The 18,961-nt window shown below is 39.6% G+C and overlaps 1 protein-coding gene across 10 annotated transcripts in view; it reads right to left on the reverse strand.

The window, feature by feature from the left end:
* SCEL (sciellin) overlaps window positions 1–18,961 on the reverse strand; it is a 118,867-nt gene that overhangs the window by 56,974 nt on the left and 42,932 nt on the right. For all 10 annotated transcript variants that reach the window (XM_043478218.1, XM_043478213.1, XM_043478212.1 and 7 more), the window contains 6 exons: window positions 10,283–10,363; window positions 7,791–7,856; window positions 5,565–5,624; window positions 1,671–1,715; window positions 437–496; window positions 81–140 (listed from right to left, as the gene is read on the reverse strand). In XM_043478218.1, coding sequence (XP_043334153.1) covers window positions 81–140; window positions 437–496; window positions 1,671–1,715; window positions 5,565–5,624; window positions 7,791–7,856; window positions 10,283–10,363 — 372 coding nt within the window. The remainder of the gene's footprint in view (window positions 1–80; window positions 141–436; window positions 497–1,670; window positions 1,716–5,564; window positions 5,625–7,790; window positions 7,857–10,282; window positions 10,364–18,961) is intronic.

Genomic DNA, 18,961 nt, shown 5'->3' on the forward strand with positions numbered 1-18,961 from the left:
GCAGAAGGTCTCCCCCAGGAAATGGCACACAGTTTAGGAATCAATCAAAAAAGGCTGTAAGAGTCTCAATCAAATCTTACCCTTTGCCATCTTTATCTGTCCGGGTATTCACAAAGATGAGATTTTCAAGGCTTTTGGCTCTATAAAACACAAAGAAATTAAAATAAGAGACTGCATATTGAAAAAAAATTATGTGTTATCTTGAAAGGTCAGAAACAGTAAAAAATTTTCATGAATTGCTCATTTACTCTTACTGAATAGAGCAGCAGAAATCCTTCTGGGCAATTATGTCTGAACTAAATGTACAATACTGAGTGCACCGCCCCATCTGTTAGCATATTTTTATGCCAGAGAACTCCCTTCCAGCTAATGTCTGAAAGAATAAAACAAGCAATCTGGGAGATAATATTTTCAGGTTAGAGACAGATGCACTTACCGTTTCTCCGTTAATTCTGACTTAAGATTTGCTCTGAAGAGACCATCAAGACCTTGATTTCTTTAAAAGAATTGAGTAAAAAACCTTGTCACTATTAATGATGGATACTTAACTCATATAAGCAAAGATCAGTTTATATCTGAGACAGGAAATAGAAGTTGTTGGGAAAGATGAACCACGCTTCCTGAAATCACTTTATTCCAAACCAATTTTTTTCCTAGACTCAAATATTAAATGGCGGTGGACCTTGGAGAAAAGAAAAGAAGATACAAACTGGGGAGCCACAAGCTGTAATAAGTCCATTGTTTGCATTCAAGGAGCGTTATTCTTTTTTAGTATGAGCCAATATTTACAAAGCTGGCCATGACATGTGGACACCTGGAGTTTCAGGATTTCCTGAATGTGTCCTGCAACTCTGGGCTCAAATTCTCACATTGCAACTGGAGCTGAGAAACATCCAGGCATCTGGGACAGGCACTCCCTCCATGTTTCAGAGCCAACTCCCTTCATGCATCTCTACCCGCCTGGCCTCATCAGACTGTGGAGTCTGATTCCTGATCTAATACCTCCTCTCTCTGTAAATTAAAACAAACAAACAAACAACAACAACAAAAAAACCTGAAAAGCAGCAAATCACACTGAGTCGTTGGTAGTCATTTATTAATAGATCATTTTTGTCAACGCAGGGTATGAAAAATCACATCTCTTTATCATCAGATCTATGAACTCATTTGACATTTGCTTTGTTTCTCATTCACTCTGGTACCTACTTATTTCATGCATTAGTGGGCCAAGTAACAGAGAGAGAACTAAAATTGCACTTCAAGCTTCAATTAATAAGATCTTTAAATTATGCAATTACAAATGATTCAAAATAAACAGGTAATATTAACTAAGAAAATGAGTGGGTTTTGTAGTGATTAAACTAAAAGCATTCAGTGACCAAACAAAACTATTTACATACTAAATAATAGAAGTTCAGGAAGATAAATGTGTTTATTTTTATAACTGCTTTACTAAACAATGGTTTATGAAAATCAATAAGACTTTAATATTAGTACCTTTAAATTGTAATAACCATTTGTAACAATGATGAAATGATGATTTCTGCAAGCTTTTTGTTCAAGATTTGTAGGACACTTTTGACTAGCTCAGTATATGGGTCCTCATGCTCAAAACTACTGAAAAGTACCAAAGTGAATTCAGTAATAAAGTGAAAAAAAAAAGATCTTACCTATTCAAACTTTTATTCATTTTGATGAGATTATCCAATTCTTCACTTTGGGAAGAGAAAGAATGTCTCCCATCAGTAAAAGTCAGTGACAGATTCAGCTTAAAACAACTATTTCTGAGTTTTTTGAAGTTCAACAAACATCCCACCTTCATTATCCATGAAAAACATGTCTATCTTCCAAAGCTCTCCTCAGACAGACCTTTCTCCAAGAAATCTTTCCCAGTCCTCTAAGTGAATAGAGTCCCCTACATTTTTGGAAGCCTTGTGGTGTTTTGGGTTTTTGTATCTCCTTTATGGTACTTACTTTGCATTACTTTGTAATATATTAGGTTGGCCAAAAAGCTTGCTGGATTTTAAGTAAAAATAAGACATGTTTTTCAGATTCACCAAGAATTTTATTGAATAATGCATTCACTAACCAAAATTTTTGCCCAACGCAATAGTAGTCACGCACTTGTCTCCTTGCTTCTACATATATGAGTGTGAGTATACACAGACAGACACATACACACATTCACACACCACTTACAATTTATAGCAGTTTTATATTGGATCCTCTCCAGTATTTAATACAGAGTTTTTCACACAGTAGATGCTTAATATGAGGTCAAATTGCATCAACAAATACAGATATATTGACTTATTATAGATTATATCTTTGCATAATGTGCTTGCACAGAGAAGCTTTTAGAAAACACTCATTTATCAGTAAGTCTGGTCTCTTTCTTAAATTGTATTCCCCCTCATTCCTGGTCAGCTAGATTTGCTCTCCTGTTTTTGTATATGAGAACTGTGAAGTCTATTGGCTGCTTCTTCAGGAGCTACCTGTTTAAGCCCAACCCCTGTGTTCTGGAATATTCCTTAACTCAGCCCTCTCCCTCCAGAAGGCAGCTGGAGTGGTTTTTCCTTCCTATTTGCTCCTCACAGAACCTCCTCCCTTCATCTCTTCTATCTACCCGCTTTACCCCCATTTCTCTTGCCTTCCTCATCCAGTTTTCCAGTGCATAAATCTTGGTTCTCTCTTCTTCCTGCTCTAGAATCACAAATTTTCCACACTTCCTCAATATTCCTCTTTCTTCTTGAGTCATCACTGGCATAGACCAGGAGGCCAAGTAAGTAGGTAGTTAGACATTCAGGTTCCCAAGTCAGGGATACTTGGATTCCAATCCAGGCTTTACTGCTTATTACTTGGTGACTGGGTGAGTTGTCTAAACTCTTGCTCCCTCAATTTTTTTCAGTTTCAAAATAAGACTACTAATCATCCCCACCTCAGAAAAGAACCAATAAGTTAATGAATAGAAAGTGATTAGCGTGATTCCTAGCATGTCATAAACTCAATTAATTTTGGCAATTATAGTAAACAGTTCCCAGTCAATATTAATGTTTTCATTTTTAAAATGTTCATTACATTTATTTTTTAAACTGAATTTAGAGGCACCAAGACTTTGGCTCAGCGCTAGAGAGGTATAGTCACTGAGTCACTAACGTGCTTGGAGATGCCTGATACAGCAGATCACCAGAATAGTTACTGGGATGGTCTTCTCAGGGACCTAAAAAACTTATTCAATCAACGGCCACCACAGAGATGAATCCTTTCAAGTAATAGTGTGTATTCAATGGTAGAGTCAAAGGCTGAGAATAAATATAGAAATGTGAAAGTTGCTGATCCTGACAAAAAACAGATTAATGTTCTATCCTTGCATGGGACAAATGTTACCCAGATCCTGACACAACGCTATACTGTCATCTCTTATTTGAAATTCTACCTTCCAACTCTGAGACTACAAATCTGTTCCATGTTCCCTAGGGAAGGAGCAAGCTCTATAGATTTTCGCTCTAAACCTTTCCGACTGGTGAGTCACAATGATGAGATTATCAGGATTTGGGGGTTCCACAAGAAAATTAACATAGATCATGAGAAGACACTCTGTGGGAAATGAAGTAAAATGGGGACTGTATTCTGAATGAAGAAGTTGAGCTTTTAAAATGACATCAAGTTGATGAAAGCTTGGATATTAAGTTTCACCACCGCATTTGCAATAAATTAAATGCTCTTAGTCAGATAGGAGTAATAGTCCATTTCCCAAAGGAGTATTACAAAGCAACTCAGATAAAAATAAAAGCTATATTGAGTCCTTAGATATAGCCCAGAGCATCAGACATTTCCCCTGGTCCCCATCAAAGTAGCAGCTTCTCCCTGTGAAGACCGTGTCTGGCTGTGGAATTTGTATATTGGGTGAGGAAGAGGGGACAGGAAAGCTAATCCAACTGAAGCTCTCACTGTTTTTGCTTGACCGACGCCAAACCGTAATTGCCCTTCGGCATCACTCACCTATCTGTCCCTTAAACACCTGTCAAAAAACTGTTCAATCCCCATAAAAATATTATCTCAAACAAAAATGAATAAATAAAATGAGAAATCTAGACAACAGAAGACTTAGACAATGGAAGAAATGAAAATGAAAAATTGAGGATACTTTCCACCGTCTCTGTCCAAATTTAGACTGTGTCCATGAGTCGCAGAGAAGAGCTCACTGTCATTTCTGTGACTTCTCTTCAGGTCTTTGACTGAGCTGGCAATCCTAACAACCCTCTTAGCACAGCTAACTTCCACTGAGCAAGGAAAAAAATTCTGTAGGCACAGGATTAAACCACGGAATGTTTATACCCAAGGTTTCCTCACTGCTCAGCATTGTGTTTACCATTATCCACTATATAAACACTTCTACTTTGCACAATGCATTGTATTAGACTTTGCAGATGACAGATGGTGAGAAAGACAAAGTATCTCTGCTTTAGGAGATTAAAGAGATAATAAAGAAGACAATACATTTATATAAATACCATAAAACAATACTAAATATGATTAGCTGTTATGTAACTTGAATAATAGGACTCTAATCGCTTAAGCAGGCAGAATCACATCTCACTGGGTCACTCACTTGGAAAAGACCTCACAGAGGCGCTGGTGTCTGATCTGGATCTTGAAAAATGGGTAGGACTTGAATGTATAGATATGGTGGCCTTAAGGCTGGAAAAGGCCTCATGAAAAGAATGGTATAAACAAAGGCAGAGGCTCTGGAAACTTCAGAAAGGAAGTGGTTTAATTTGGTATTGAATGTAGGATAAATGGAACTGGTGAAGTCCGAAATTGCTAAGGAATGTTAGGTCAGCACCAGGTTAACAAAGGCATTGAACGAAGTTATATGTAATTGAACAGGCCATGGGGAGCCAAGCAGAGTGATTTTTCAAGCAGAATCATAGAAAGAAAACTCCAGCAGTGATGGGCAGTAATGGTCTAGTGGGAGAAGAGACTGGAGGAGAGTCAGTCAGTCTGAATAGCTACTCTGATAACCTGTGATGGAACCAATGAGGGTTTGAACTGGGTGAGGCCATGGGGGTGTGCAGGGCACTTTAGACATTCAATCCATACATGCCTGATACTGCATAGAGGGGTCAAGATGAAAGAATCAAAAATGATTCCAGAAAGGCGAGCTTGCCTGAATGAAAGAACACAGAGTAGACAGGAAATACCACCTTTGGGGAGGAAGTTGAAAATAACCTAGGACATTCTATATGGGGGTGCTGGGGAGATGGATAAGCACAGATCCGGGTCGGAACATAAATACAGGACTGGGGGTTTGGAGCAAGGTCACCACCATGAGCGTCACTCCACAGAAGAGAAAGCAGAGAAAGAAGAGTGTCCGTCAGTGTCAGTATTGCTCATTCCTCGGGAACACTAATCTAGAGACTGACTCTTTCTTCCTTCAAATTATATATAATAAGCAGCATCAGGATTTCATTCATATTTGGAAGATTTAAAGGTACTGGCTAAGCATTTTTGAAACAAAAAGAGAAGGAAATATGCAAGTTCAAAACCTCTTGAGCTCTCACCCCTTGTTAGTTTTCTGAAGCGAAGTGGCCACTTTGACAATGTTCTCCAGGTCCTGACTCCTTCAAACAATGAAAAATAAACTCAAGTCAATGACAGTTGAGCTATGCTTAAAGGAACTAAAGTATCTGTGTTCAGTGAAGAAAGCAAAAGTCCACATGTTATCAGAAATTACTGACTTTAACTGAGTAACAATAGCCTATCACATCAGCTCACAGCATTCACACACGCGCACACGTGCACGCCAGTCATTCCACCCGGGCATTGCCTCTGCCATCTAGTGCTCGCTGAAATAATTACAGTTTCTCCTAAAGACGTGTATCGGCTTTGTGCAAGTTACATACTTAAAAAGGATATTGGGGGGATATTCAATTAACTGCACAAGTAAACACAGAGTATGTTCAGAAGTTTTTCTATCAACCAGAGAACATTATAATGTCACTGAGCATACATCCTTGGGCTTCCCTGGTGGCTTAGATAGTAAAGAATCCACATGCCAATGCAGGAGACCTGGATTCGATCCCTGGGTTGGGAAGATCCCCTGGAGAAGGGAATGGCAACCTGCTCCAGTATTCTTGCCTGGAGAATCCCATGGACAGAGGAGCAGGGCAGGCTACCACTCATGGGGTGGCAAAGAGTCAGACACGACTGAGCGACTAACAGTTTCAGTTTTCAAGGAACATTGAGCAACATATTCAGAAGATCAATTAACCCGTTATATGAAGTGAAAGTAGCTGTCTTCTTAGACTTCCAAAGGGAAAGAAAGTACATTTAAAACTGTAGGGTATGTGGAATCACCTGGCATGTAATGGACTTAAATCTCTATGTCATGAAAAGGAATAATTAGGGAAAACCTTTTAGGTTTACCTGAGTTAAGACCTGTGTTTCATAAACAATACTATATAGAAAGTTAACAGAGTTCCATGAAGAAAGAATTTTGTAGTCAAGTAAATTTAGGAAACATAACTGGCTTTTAGAGATTTGGAATGTACATATATGCACATTGAAGGCTCTGGAAATTCATGATAGAGAAATCTATTCTCTATCCTTGTTGGCCTTTAAATGCCTCTTTCCCAGAACATTCATTGATATCTTGTGGCACATGGGACATACTGTAGAAAATGCTGAGATACAACTGTACCTTAAGTCAGTAGGTACAAGGTACTCCCCCAAAAGGAAAGGTATCTGTGTGACATAAGTCTAAGAGTCAGGGGGAATAATAAAGAAAAAAAAATATACGTAAAGTTTCGCACTTCGAAAAGTGTTTTCAGTTAAAAAAATTGTTTAAAATAAAGATTCATTATAATGGTTAAGATTGTAAATTAAGATGGGCTTCCCAGGAGGCCCTAGTGGTAAAAAACTTGCCTGCCAATGCAGGTAGACATAAGAGACATGGGCTCGATCCCTGGGTTGGGAAGATCCCCTGGAGAAGGGACTGGCAACCCACTCCAGTATTCTTGCCTGGAGAAGCCCATGGTCAGAGGAACCTGGAGGGCTATAGTCCATGGGGACGCAAAGAGTTGGACATAACTGAAGCAACTTATCCCACATGCACAAGATGGTAAATTAATGCTGTGGTTTATACCATAAAAAAAAAAAAAACTGGTTTATCATATTGGTTGACTTATAAAATAACACTGTTCAAAAACCTATTTCAAAAATAGTATTTTTTCAAATAAATAAATAAAGATACACCTAAAACAAATACTAAACGAGATGGGATGTTTAAGACAATAGGTGTAAACCAGGACTGTCATGGGGAAATCTTACTCAAAAGCATCAATACAATTTGTAAGCCTTTTACTGCTGGTGCAGGTGAAGCTCAGTGACTATCATACAGCCAATTCCAAGCAAAGGTTTTGTAAACGTTCAATCAGATGACTGTATTTCCACCTATTCCCTTACACATCGACACCATCTATGTCATAGTCTCTGGGACAAGTGTTAGGAATAAGGAGAGATTTTCCTGTCTTAAGGGGTTTGATCTTATTCTGTTATTATATTCAGGCAATTTTGGTTGTTCTTAATATAATGCTTAGAAATAGTAATAAAAGGAATAAAATTATCTAAGTACATTTAAAAATATTTATTACCCACTATTGAAGTCAGCTGGAAAACTGATTTTGTCTGTTTTATTAATTTCATGTATGTTTCAGTGTTCTAATAAAGCATACTTTATCATTTATACAATTACATAGATATAGAGATATCAGGATAGATCATTGTACCTTGTATTTCTTTCAGCAGATCTTTTGGCTTCTGTATATACACTTGGTTTAGCTGGATATATCTGCCTATATTTTTCAAATTAAAGATAAAGTCTGTTAGGTAAGAAAGCACTTCTCTGTTAAATTTAAATTTATGAGAAAACATTTACATTCAAAGAGATGAAAGTATGCTTGCTGGAATAATAGCACTATGAAAATAAACTAAATATGTTCATGTTCACTTATTTTAGTTTTCAATCATCAATAAAGCACTTATCTTTATTAGATAAATACACTTATCTCTATTAGATAATGCTACAATGTTTTTAAATAGTAAAAAGTCATGTTTTGTTAGGTGTCAGAGGAACATCTTTTTCTCAAAGACTCATCCCATTTGAAAACTATCAAGAAATATGTTTGCTCAGATAATATGGTAAACACTATCATTTTTCCAGCACAGCCACCACATTGGGAATGACCACACTGAGTTGTTAGAATTAAATTTTACAATGTTAGGTTCTGTAACAATTTGTGGTATAAGGCTTTTCTCAGCTTTTTTTCTAAGTATCTAATTGACCTACTTACACATTCTTGCTTGTTCTCAAGAAACTAAATTCAACCATTTTTTGTACTCCTGAGGACATGTGTTAATTACATAGGAAACACTTCCCTTTCATATTCTTTCATTAAAATCATCTTGCTGTGATTAAAGTAATCAGGGTTTAAAACATGCAAGTTGTCCTCATTTTATATTTAAGATCATTTGTGGAAGAAATAAATTAGAGTAGTAAAAACAGATTAGACCAGTTCTGATGAAATTTAACTTCTTTTGAATCTATTCAATTCACTGCTTTAGAATCCAAGGTTTTGAATTTAGGAGGTACTAACACCAACTTTTTTTAGCCCTCTAAAAATCCTATTCACATTAATATTAAATTGCTCAATACTGTCAAAGTAAAAGGAAAAATAACGTAAGATAGAAAACCTGAAAAGTGATTTTCAAGTGTATAATAATTATACCCATTGTACAGATTAGAAGTCATAAATCTGGCCTATATTTTTCATTAATTCAATGAAGAAGAATTTTTTTAACATTAAAAAAATAATCATCCTCTCCTCCTAAGGACAAAATTTCAAAGATCCTGTGACATTTCACTGAATAGAAATTCAGACTTGAGTTTTTAACACATTAGGTTGAATGCCTAAAGCTACATAGCCCTGTCACGCAATCAGCATTTTCTGGCCAAAGTTATCCTCTTAATGAAGAATAGTTTTCCAATAGTCCTACATGTTGTCAAAAAAATCACCATCAAAAAGTAAAAATACAAAAGAATCGAAGGCAGGCCATCAAGCGAATCTAATGTATTTAGTCTTCACTGAGATACCATTTTAAACATCTCTCAACAATAATGGAAATGTGCTGTGTGGGTCTTGGAAAATAGCCTGAGATTAGTAAACTGTTTAATAGCAACACACGGGGAGGTGCTCAGATCTCCGAATTAGTTTCTAAGTATTTGTTTCTAAGTATTAATTAGAGAGCACTGCATTTCAAAATGGAAAAGCAAGTCTGTCTTTTTTTTTTTCTTGATTTGGAGGCAAGGTAATTATAGCATTTTTCAAAATTTGGTATAGCTTTTAAACAAGTTACAAATGTCTCAATAAGACTAAAGAAGTACCCAAAGGTATTTTCTAACATAAGGGAGGGTTTGAACAGTAACACAAAGTTTTAAGAATATCTTTTGTTAGACAATGTAGCTCTAAATGGGAATCTTAACTAGTTAAGATATATATCTATATGTATGTGTGTGTGTATAAATATATATATACACATATTTGTTCTTCTTGCTGTTGTTCAGTAGCTAAGTTGTATCCAACTCTTTGCAATATATATATATATATATATACAATATATATACATATCAATATATAAGCAATATATATACATATCAATAAATGGGCTTCATTGGTGACTTAGTGGTAAAGAATCCACCTTCAATGCAGGAGACATGGGTTTGATCCCTGGGTCAGAATGATCCCCTGGGGAAGGAAATGGCAACCTGCACAGTTTTCTTGCCTGGGAAACCCCATGGACAGAGGAGACTGGGGGGTTACTGTCCTCAGGGTCACAGAGAGTTGGACATGACTGAGTGACTAAAGCACCACTGCCGCACATATATACATATATATTTATATACAGGGAGAGAGGGGTTCCTTACATATTGGCTCCCAATACATAAAGTAGAGGAAACCTGTATGAACATCTCCTGGGCGTTACTATTGCTCAGTTTCTATCTTGAAAGTCTGTTTCCATAGGACAGGTAGCGGCCATAAGCATCCAGAGGCAAACATAAATACACATTTGTGTGGGCAAATGGAATTAGAGCAGCTTTCCAAGTGCTTCTGCAGTGAACCTGCACAAAAAACATACCCATGCTTTGCACAAGTCACAATTCATATGGTGTCATTTCCTTTAAACTTCATTTTGCAGGAAATTCTGGAATGCTAGGTTTTACCTATTATCCTGCTTCAGCTGGTTAGGAGATGAAACAGCAGAACTGGGCTTTGGAGGTATTGGAGGATGAACAGTTGGTTCCCTTTAGAACAGAAAACAGCAGTTCATTTCACCATGGAAACCAGGTAAATTTTAGCATCTATTCACCAAATGCCTTTGTTGTCTGTGTGGAAATATCTCGTGCTTCTTACAACCCCTGTGCATGAGCTACTGGAAAGGCCAGGATGTTTGAAGTTCTAAACTTTAAAGAAGTCAAATCTGTAAATTACAGGAAAGTTCATTTAATCAGATTTTTGGAAACCCTGTCCTCACCAACTATAGTTTGAAACATTATGTGTACTTTAAACAGCTTAGTAATTTACTAGACTATCTCACTCAAGTTGTGATATTTTGGGTCAGCAGCGCATGAGCAGAGTAAATGGTTCCTGGGCTAAATTAACATATAAGCTTCTTTAGGAATTATGTCAACTATCAAGCTGCTATGGAAACAGCAAGAAAGGTTTTCAATTCCATAGACCTTAAGATGAAGTTGATTTGAAGCTCTTAACTAAATCCACCTTAAACATTGACAGCATAGGCCAGTTTGATGCTGTCAGAGCTTACAAACACTGTCAGCCTAAATTTTCCAACAAAGCACCAAGACAGCCTCTGAAATGGCATGATTTGATCACCCAGGAACTGAAACAGGCAATTATGGGCATATTTGGCATGGAGTTAGCACTTTACTTGGGTTTCCCTGGTGGCTCAGTGGTAAAGAATCCACCCCCAATGCAGAAGATGCAGGAGACATGGGTTTGAACCATAGGATGGGAAAATCCCTTGGAGGAGGGCATGGTTATCTACTCCAGTATTCTTGCCTGGAGAATCCCATGTCCCACAAAGGAGCCTGGCAGACTACAGTCCATAGGGTCACAAAGAGTCAGACACAACGGAAGTGATTTATCAAGCACTTTACCCAGGGCATATCACTTCCCTACCCCCGAACTCCCACCCCAGTAGTTCCCCATAAACCTCGAGATAAATTCCATAGAAATACCCTGTGATCTCAACTCTGTACCTCTCTGGCTTCTGCAGTGCACTAGGGAGCATGTAGACTCGGGAGTTAAGCTGCCTGAATTGTCAGCTGTGGGACAAGGGCCTAAATTATTCCATTTCCTCATTTGTAATAGCCCTTCCAACAGCACTGTGGGGGTGTTGTTGGGACTCAATGAAATCATGCTTTTATTTAACACATTTATTGGTAGCTTGCTATGCATGAGGCACCCTACAAAGTGGATAATTTCCCTGTTTTCAGAAGGTTTTCAATACACAAATAAATAAATGACAGATGAAGAATAGTACTAAGAAGCAAATAAAACAGTGAGAGAGTAAAGTGATGGGTGTGGGAACACCTGTATGTGAGGTGAAATATAAGCCAAGACCTGAAGGAAGTGATAAACTGAGCCATGAGGCTGTTGAAGAAAGAGTATCATCAGCTTTGAGATGGCATCTAACACTTGAAACTGGATGAGACCATGCAGGAAGTCAGTCTACATAGAGAAGGAAGAGGGCCAAGGGTGGAACCCCTGATCCCAGCAATATTTAGACATCAAGAATAATGGGGAGGAAACAGAAAAGGCATCTGAAGAGAAGCAGCCAAAGAGAAAAGAAGAGAAATATGAGAGTGTGATGCCAGGAAATCAAGTGAGACAAGTGTTTCCAGAAAGAGTAACTAGCCTTGCCAAGCCTTGCAAGACATTTGACAGATCAAATAAAACTGGGGTGGAGAGTTACCATTGTGTTGGCAACATAGTGGTCATTGATAAACCTGAGGAACACAGTTTTTATGGAACAGTAGTGGGGAAAAAAAACCTTCTAGGAGTGGATCTCAAAGAAAACAGGAGGCAGAGTGATAGACATAGAGATTTCTTTTGAGACACTTTGCAGTGAAGAGGGAAGAGAAAATTGGGAAGCTACCTGAAGGTTGATAGGTCAATGAAGGGTACTAGAGTATGTAGATATGACGATGGAATGAATCAGGGAAGATGGAAAATTTGATGGTGCAGGAGAGTGAGCAGAAAATGCTTAGACATGGGAAGCAAGGAGGCTGAGGGCACATGCAGGAAGGTTGGTCATGGAGGCACAGAGAGCGAGCTCATTGAACCCTCTCTTCAATCCCAGAGATAAGTATTCTGCTTCTTCCTATTTTATAGATGAAAAGACAGAGGCACAGAAAGTGAAAATAAATACCCCGTGATGATACAGCTGGTAAGGGGCAGAGCACGAAATCCAAACCAAGAAGTCTGGCTCCATAAACCATCCCCCATGGTGCTGCCTCTCAAGGACTCTTTGGGCAACACCAATGGCTCCGCTGAAGTCAATCCTCATGGAACTAAAATAAGGCTAATACCCATTGCTTCCTTTTGCCACGTTCGATTCTTCAGGGGCAGGAGCAGATTGAACAGAGAGTGGATTTAAGGAAGCTTCTAATTCAGCCAAGAGAGTGCAATAAAGACTGATGACAAGGGAAGAGAAGGGGTATGTAAGGACGTGATTACAGTGAAGGGCTGTGGGATCTGAGACGGACATGGAGGGAAGTGAGGATGTGAGGGGAGAAGGGCTGTGGAAAGATGGTAGAATCAATGGATTGGTGGTTGTGGGACTGGAAAACTTCTGGAATCAGAGAACTGGAGGGATTGAACCAGAAAGTGTGGATAGAAAGTGAGTAGATGGAAAATGGAAACCAGAAAAGGGAAAGCTTTGAAGTTTTGTAGTGTATATGATTTCTTACAAGGGCAAAATCTGTGGGTGGCTGGAGTAGGGCAATGGACAAGATTGTTGGAGAGGAGATCAAGAAAGTGAAAGCCCAGGACGCGAGGGATCCATTACACGAATTTGGGAATCATCAGGACTTATGAGGGCTTCCCTGATAGCTCAGTTGGTAAAGAATCCACGTGCAATGCAGGAGACCCTGGTTTGGTTCCTGGGTCGGGCAGATCTGCTGGAGAAGGGATAGGCTACCCACTCCAGTGTTCTTGGGCTTCCCCTGTGGCTCAGCTGGTAAAGAATCCACCTGCAATGTGGGAGACCTGAGTTCCTTGGGTTGGGAAGATCCCCTGGAGCAGGGCAAGTCTACCCACTCCAGTATTCTGGCCTGGAGAATTCCATGGACTATATAGTCCATGGGGTCACAGAGTCGGACACGACTGAGTGACTTTCACTTTCAGGCATTGTGCTGGGAGGAGTGTTTGTGGGAGACAGTGAGCCAAGTGCTGAAGTCCCCACAGAGTGAGGGTGAGTGCCTCAGAGACCTTAGGATGACTCCAGGGAAAGAGAGACACTCACAAGGGAATGGCTTCAAGGAGGACAGGGAGTTTTAGGAAAGAGGGAGAAATAGAAATTAGCAATAAGGAGCAAACAGGATCCCTCCTCTTCCTCCTGACCTCAAAGTATATGGGATTAGAAGAAAAGCAGCTGTCACTGAGAAGGAGGCTGGGAGAGCAGGGTTCTCTGGGAGAACCCACCAAGGAGGGAGAGATCATTCAGTCAGAGATGAGACTGAAGAGGAGTGAGTTTTAACGATAATGGATGACGTATCCAGGAAGGTTCTGTGGACCGGTTTGAGGGGTTGGGATGCTGTAGGACTGAGTCAGGTTCAGTGATGCACAGAACTCTGCAGGGATGGTCCAGGTGATGAGAAATAATCTGACTGGGGTTCCCATAGGGATCCATGGCCAAAAGGATAGGGGACATGATGGAATTAGTCCTGAAGCTTTTCTGGCCCTGGGTGAGAGGCAGGAGAGGAGTGGACACAGAGCACAGTGGGCCTTCTGGTTCTTGTGTTGATGGTGGCTTTGAAGCCAGCAAGCGGGCAGTGCAAAGCCTCAGAGCACCGCCTGGCTTAGTCTAAGGGTTGTGGCTGCTGCGGTTTTCACGCCACGTGAACCCAGCGCTGCAGCGGGGCCAAACCACCGGCACTTCCTAACCCCATCCCACCCCAACGCTATGCTCTCTCTCCTCTGGAGCGTACCTCCTGCTCCTGTCCACTGGAGAGCCCTTCTTGCCCTTCAGCCTCTGGTTTAGGGGTTACTGTGTGGAGTGGTACCCAGTGCTCCGGTGGACACTCTTCTATGTCTTCCAGTAGCACACATTCATCACAACACATGCCATGCTGGTCTGAATTGCACATAATTTTTTGTCTCCACCCTGGCTGGACCGAAAGTCCCTAAAAGGATAGTTGCACGCCAAGCACTAGGATTGTACATGGTGTTGGTGCCTGATAAAGATGTGTTGGAAGAGGGAGGGATTGGCTGAATTTTATTTGGTAAGAAGGAAAATGGGAACTGAACAGGAGTCTAAAGCTTTGAAAATCTGTTCAAGTTTACCTGTCCCATAGAAGTCCATTGTCCGTTGTTGACTCCACTACTGAGTACCTGATAGCTCAGTTGGTAAAGAATCCACCTGCAATGCGGGAGACCTGGGTTTAACCCCTGCATTGGGAAGATGCCCTGGAGAAGGGAAAGGCTACCCACTCCAGTATTCTGGCCTGGAGAACTCCATGGACTGTATAGTCAACAGGGTTGCAAAGAGTCAGATACACCTGAGTGACTTTCACTTTCATCAAGTACCTGGTGGGCGCTGGGTGCTCAGATGAGTTACTGTGTAATATGATATGCCTGCAAAAGTAATTTAGAGGAAAACACTCTCCCCATTCTGACCTAATGTTAGATTTCACAGTTAGATGTTCTTTTATTTGTATTGATTGTCATCATCTTCTCTTCTCAAAACATATCCCTGTGTTGCAACAATGTAATGTCACTCAAATGATAATGCGTCTTTCATGTATCTGTATTGATGAACTGGTTATATGCTTCTCTTCCAGGGATAGAGGAAAGGATAAGAAGGTGGTTGGCCCCAGGTATTAATGAGTCTACACAGGGCACTGGATATCTGAAAACAGACAGGAGAATAGTAACTAGGTGGAAAGGAGGATTACAAAAAAAGAGACATGGGATGGTGCCCAACTTTGCTTATGCCAGAATCACAGTGATAAAAAGCTAAGTTTCTTCCACATAAAGTGGTGCTAAGTCACTTCAGTTGTGTCTGACTCTTTTGTAACCCCATGGACTGTAGCCCACCAGGCTCCTCTGTCCATGGGATTCTCCAGGCTAGAATACTGGAGTGGGTTGCCATTTCCCCCTCCAGGGGATCTTCCCAACCCAGAGATCGAACCCTCGTCTCTTGCGTCTCCTGCATTGGCAGGTGGGTTCTTTACCACTAGCGCCACCTGGGAAGCCACTAAGCCCTCAAAGAGGCTGGAAAATATTGTGTGGGTGTGTCTGAGAGGCAGAGATGAGTAGAGAGGAAGATCTGGGTGTACAGGAAGAAGATGGTTTGGGGAAATAAAAGTCAGGTGTGCATTTGTGAAGGCCAAGAAAAGCAGAGAAGCGAGAGTAATGCATTTACACCCCTGCTGGGCTGGGCCAGGGCAAGACCATGCTGACTTCAGTCTGTCTCAAAGGAGCTTTTTTGCATCTCTGCAGTGACAGTCACAGATGACAGAACCCCAGCCCTGGGGGCAATGAGAGGCGTCATTCATGCTGAGCCAGGAGCTGGAGGCCATGCCAAGCAGGGGCTTTAGAATGTGAGAGGGAAGCAGGAAGCTGTGGCCTGGAATGTTTCGAAGAGACCAAAAACAAGAGACATTCATGTGGAATGATCCTGTTTGAACACCACTTTGAGATGCGCTGTTTAAGCTTGGATCAGTTGACCCTGGTTCTCCCCTCTGTCTTTCCCTCCAGCCTGTAAGACCTTCCGCAGGGTTGATGACGCCACACTAGCTGCTATAATTATAAAAAATAACTTCCAGGAATCAAAAGGCAGCTTTCCTGGGCAACGTTTGAAAGCCTGCAGATTGTAGCCCGAAGGCCAGAGCTAATAGAAATAACTCTGTCAAACTGTTTCTGTTCCCTCGTTTTCATAAGCTCCTGCAAAGGTCACTTCTTTGTATTCTGGCTTTTTTGGAAAACATGCTTGGCTGTGTGACTCGTGTTCCAGAATGGCTTTGTGAAGAACATTTCTATGACTCAACACAGGTCAGGGTTGAAAGAATAATTGACCCTTAAAAATTGATGGTGAGTTTTGTTTTTACTTTGCATTATGCTTAGCTGTTGTAGTCTGCCAGTAGGATTCTTATTCCAACAATAGCAAAGGAAATGGAACTTACATTTTTTTTAGTTTCAGTAACATGTCAACTTGTCCAAGTTGACATACTTCTCACATACTTTATTTAGTCTATATATCTGTCCTGTGGAATGTGTGTGTGTGTGTTTGTCTGTGTGTGTGCATATAAATAAATTATATATATCATTTATTTTTTTCACTGAGTCTCAAAAAAGGTGAGCAATTTGCCCTGGGTCACACTGGTAGTAAGTGATTCAGCCAAGGTTTTAACCTAGTCTTAATCATGTCTAATCACATGCTTTCTCCTCTATATGAGGCATCCCCAACCCTATATCGGTCTGTGGACTGTTAGGAACTGGACTTCAGAGCAGGTGAGTGGTGGGCTAATCCGTGAAGCTTCATCTGTATTTACAGTTGCTCCCCACCACTGACATTACTGCCTGAGCTTCACCTCCTGTCAGATCAGCAGAGACATAATAGATGTAATGCACTTGAATCATCCTGAAACCATCCCCCCTCCCTAGTCCGTGGAAAAATGATCTTCCACAAAACCTGGTGCCAAAAATGTTGGGGACCGCTGCTCTCTATCATACTATATCAAACCATTATTCTTCCAGGTATTTCCAATGAAAATTTAATAACAATAAGAGGTCCTGTATTATTTGCTTGCCCAAAGGTGTCAGTTCAAAAGCACTTATTCCACAACTGCCCTAGTTATTATGTTAGGACATATAACAAGCAAAGTTGAGCATTCAAGACTAGAAAAGGTGTAATGTTGTCCATGGTCTCAAAGAGCTTGCAGAAAGCAAGGCATTCTAAAGATTCCAGAGAATAATCTTTAGATTTGTTCAAAAGCATGATTGCTGTAACAGTGTCTTACTTTCAGTGGCCAGGGACCATTTGGATGAACCACACCACAACAAAGAGCACGCATTGAACAATAATTTCAGAGACCTAGCTTTTAGACTAGTTTTGCCACTGATCATGGAAAGAACACTGATCCTCTCTGAAGAATCTGCTGCTTCATTTATAAAAGGATGAGACTGGTTCAGATCCGTGGCTGGCAAACCGCTACATGACCATGGGAAGGCAGAATATTGCAAGGAATCTTCAGTTCCACAGTAGTCGTGAATACTACTTGCTATGCACTAAGCATCCTGAATATTCATATACTGCACTTTCTAAATGTATGAATATTCAGCTGTGATTAATGAAATTTAAATAGCATAATTTAATATAAGAGCACAAATAAACTAGCTTCCAATAGACACAGAGGGAGAGAAATTTTCAAGTATTGCTGAATTCATAGCAGCACATTCTGAAGTAACTTTCTCCTCATTCTATTAAAATACTTTAAAAAAATAACAAACCCTGACTCAGGTTTATGTTTTAATTATTTTGAATGAATATAATTGGTATTTTAGGCATTGAGATACAGTTTTAAAATCACCATACTTTGACATTTTACTGAGAGTTTTAGACTCTTAGTTTTTGCAAAATGGCTTCTAGTTAATACAAGAAGATGTTTGTTGTGATAAAAATTAAATATAATGATTTAATTTAGGGTGACAGCAAACTTCATAGAAGGTTTGGTACCAATAGAGTTAAAAATGTTGCAGCCTAATTAGAAAAGCTATATTTTACCATTTATAGTTACAGATGGAAAAATATAACTGTAGTGCAAGGTTGCCATAGCAACCCGCTTCTCAATCAGAAATTTTTTTTCCTCCTTCATATCTACCAAATCAGCTAAGTGGAAGTGAAAACCACTGAAAGAAAAGAGATTGAAACAAATATGGATGAGAAATTATGAAAGTATGTAGCAAGCATTTCGCAATATGGTGATTTCCTGCATGTGTTTCCACTACTTTAATTTTATCAGATATTATACAATTTATTTTCTGTCTTTGGAAATGATTGCAGAAAAAAACACATTGGCTTTTTTTTTTTTTCTTTTTTTTGGTGGTGCTGCTGGTTTGCTTCATTGTTGCTCCAGAATCACTATAATGGGTAACATTGTAAACATTCATATTATCTGTTAAGTAACCTAAATCTGGCTTCATGAGTTTCTTAAATGAGCTTCATATGCCATCAAAGCACTGAATCTCTGCATCACCTAAGTACAAAACCCTATGCACTTAAATTTACCATAAACAGAACATCAAGAATTAAAGGTGGGTTCTAAAATCAGAAGTGACTTTAATATTAAATTCCTAGAAATGCTGCACCTGTATTTTATTGTGATTTGACTGAGCACTTCTCACGAATGGCACCTATTACACCATTGGTTCAGGTCCTGGCATATGTTATCACTCTTTTAAAGACTCAAAGATGAGAAAAAGTTTAAGAACTTGAGAAATTAAGATAGACACTAGTGATTGCTGACAAACTGCTTTGGATCAGGCTTTCTGATAAATCTTAAAATGAAACAAGTGGAAAAGGAAAAACTTTCACTAGCTCTGACCTAACTATTTTCCATATTGATGACACATGTATTTCTTTTATATGTATTTCAGAA

This window comes from Cervus canadensis, chromosome 9 (assembly GCF_019320065.1).
Source record: "Cervus canadensis isolate Bull #8, Minnesota chromosome 9, ASM1932006v1, whole genome shotgun sequence".
NCBI classification, from domain to species: Eukaryota; Metazoa; Chordata; class Mammalia; order Artiodactyla; family Cervidae; genus Cervus; species Cervus canadensis.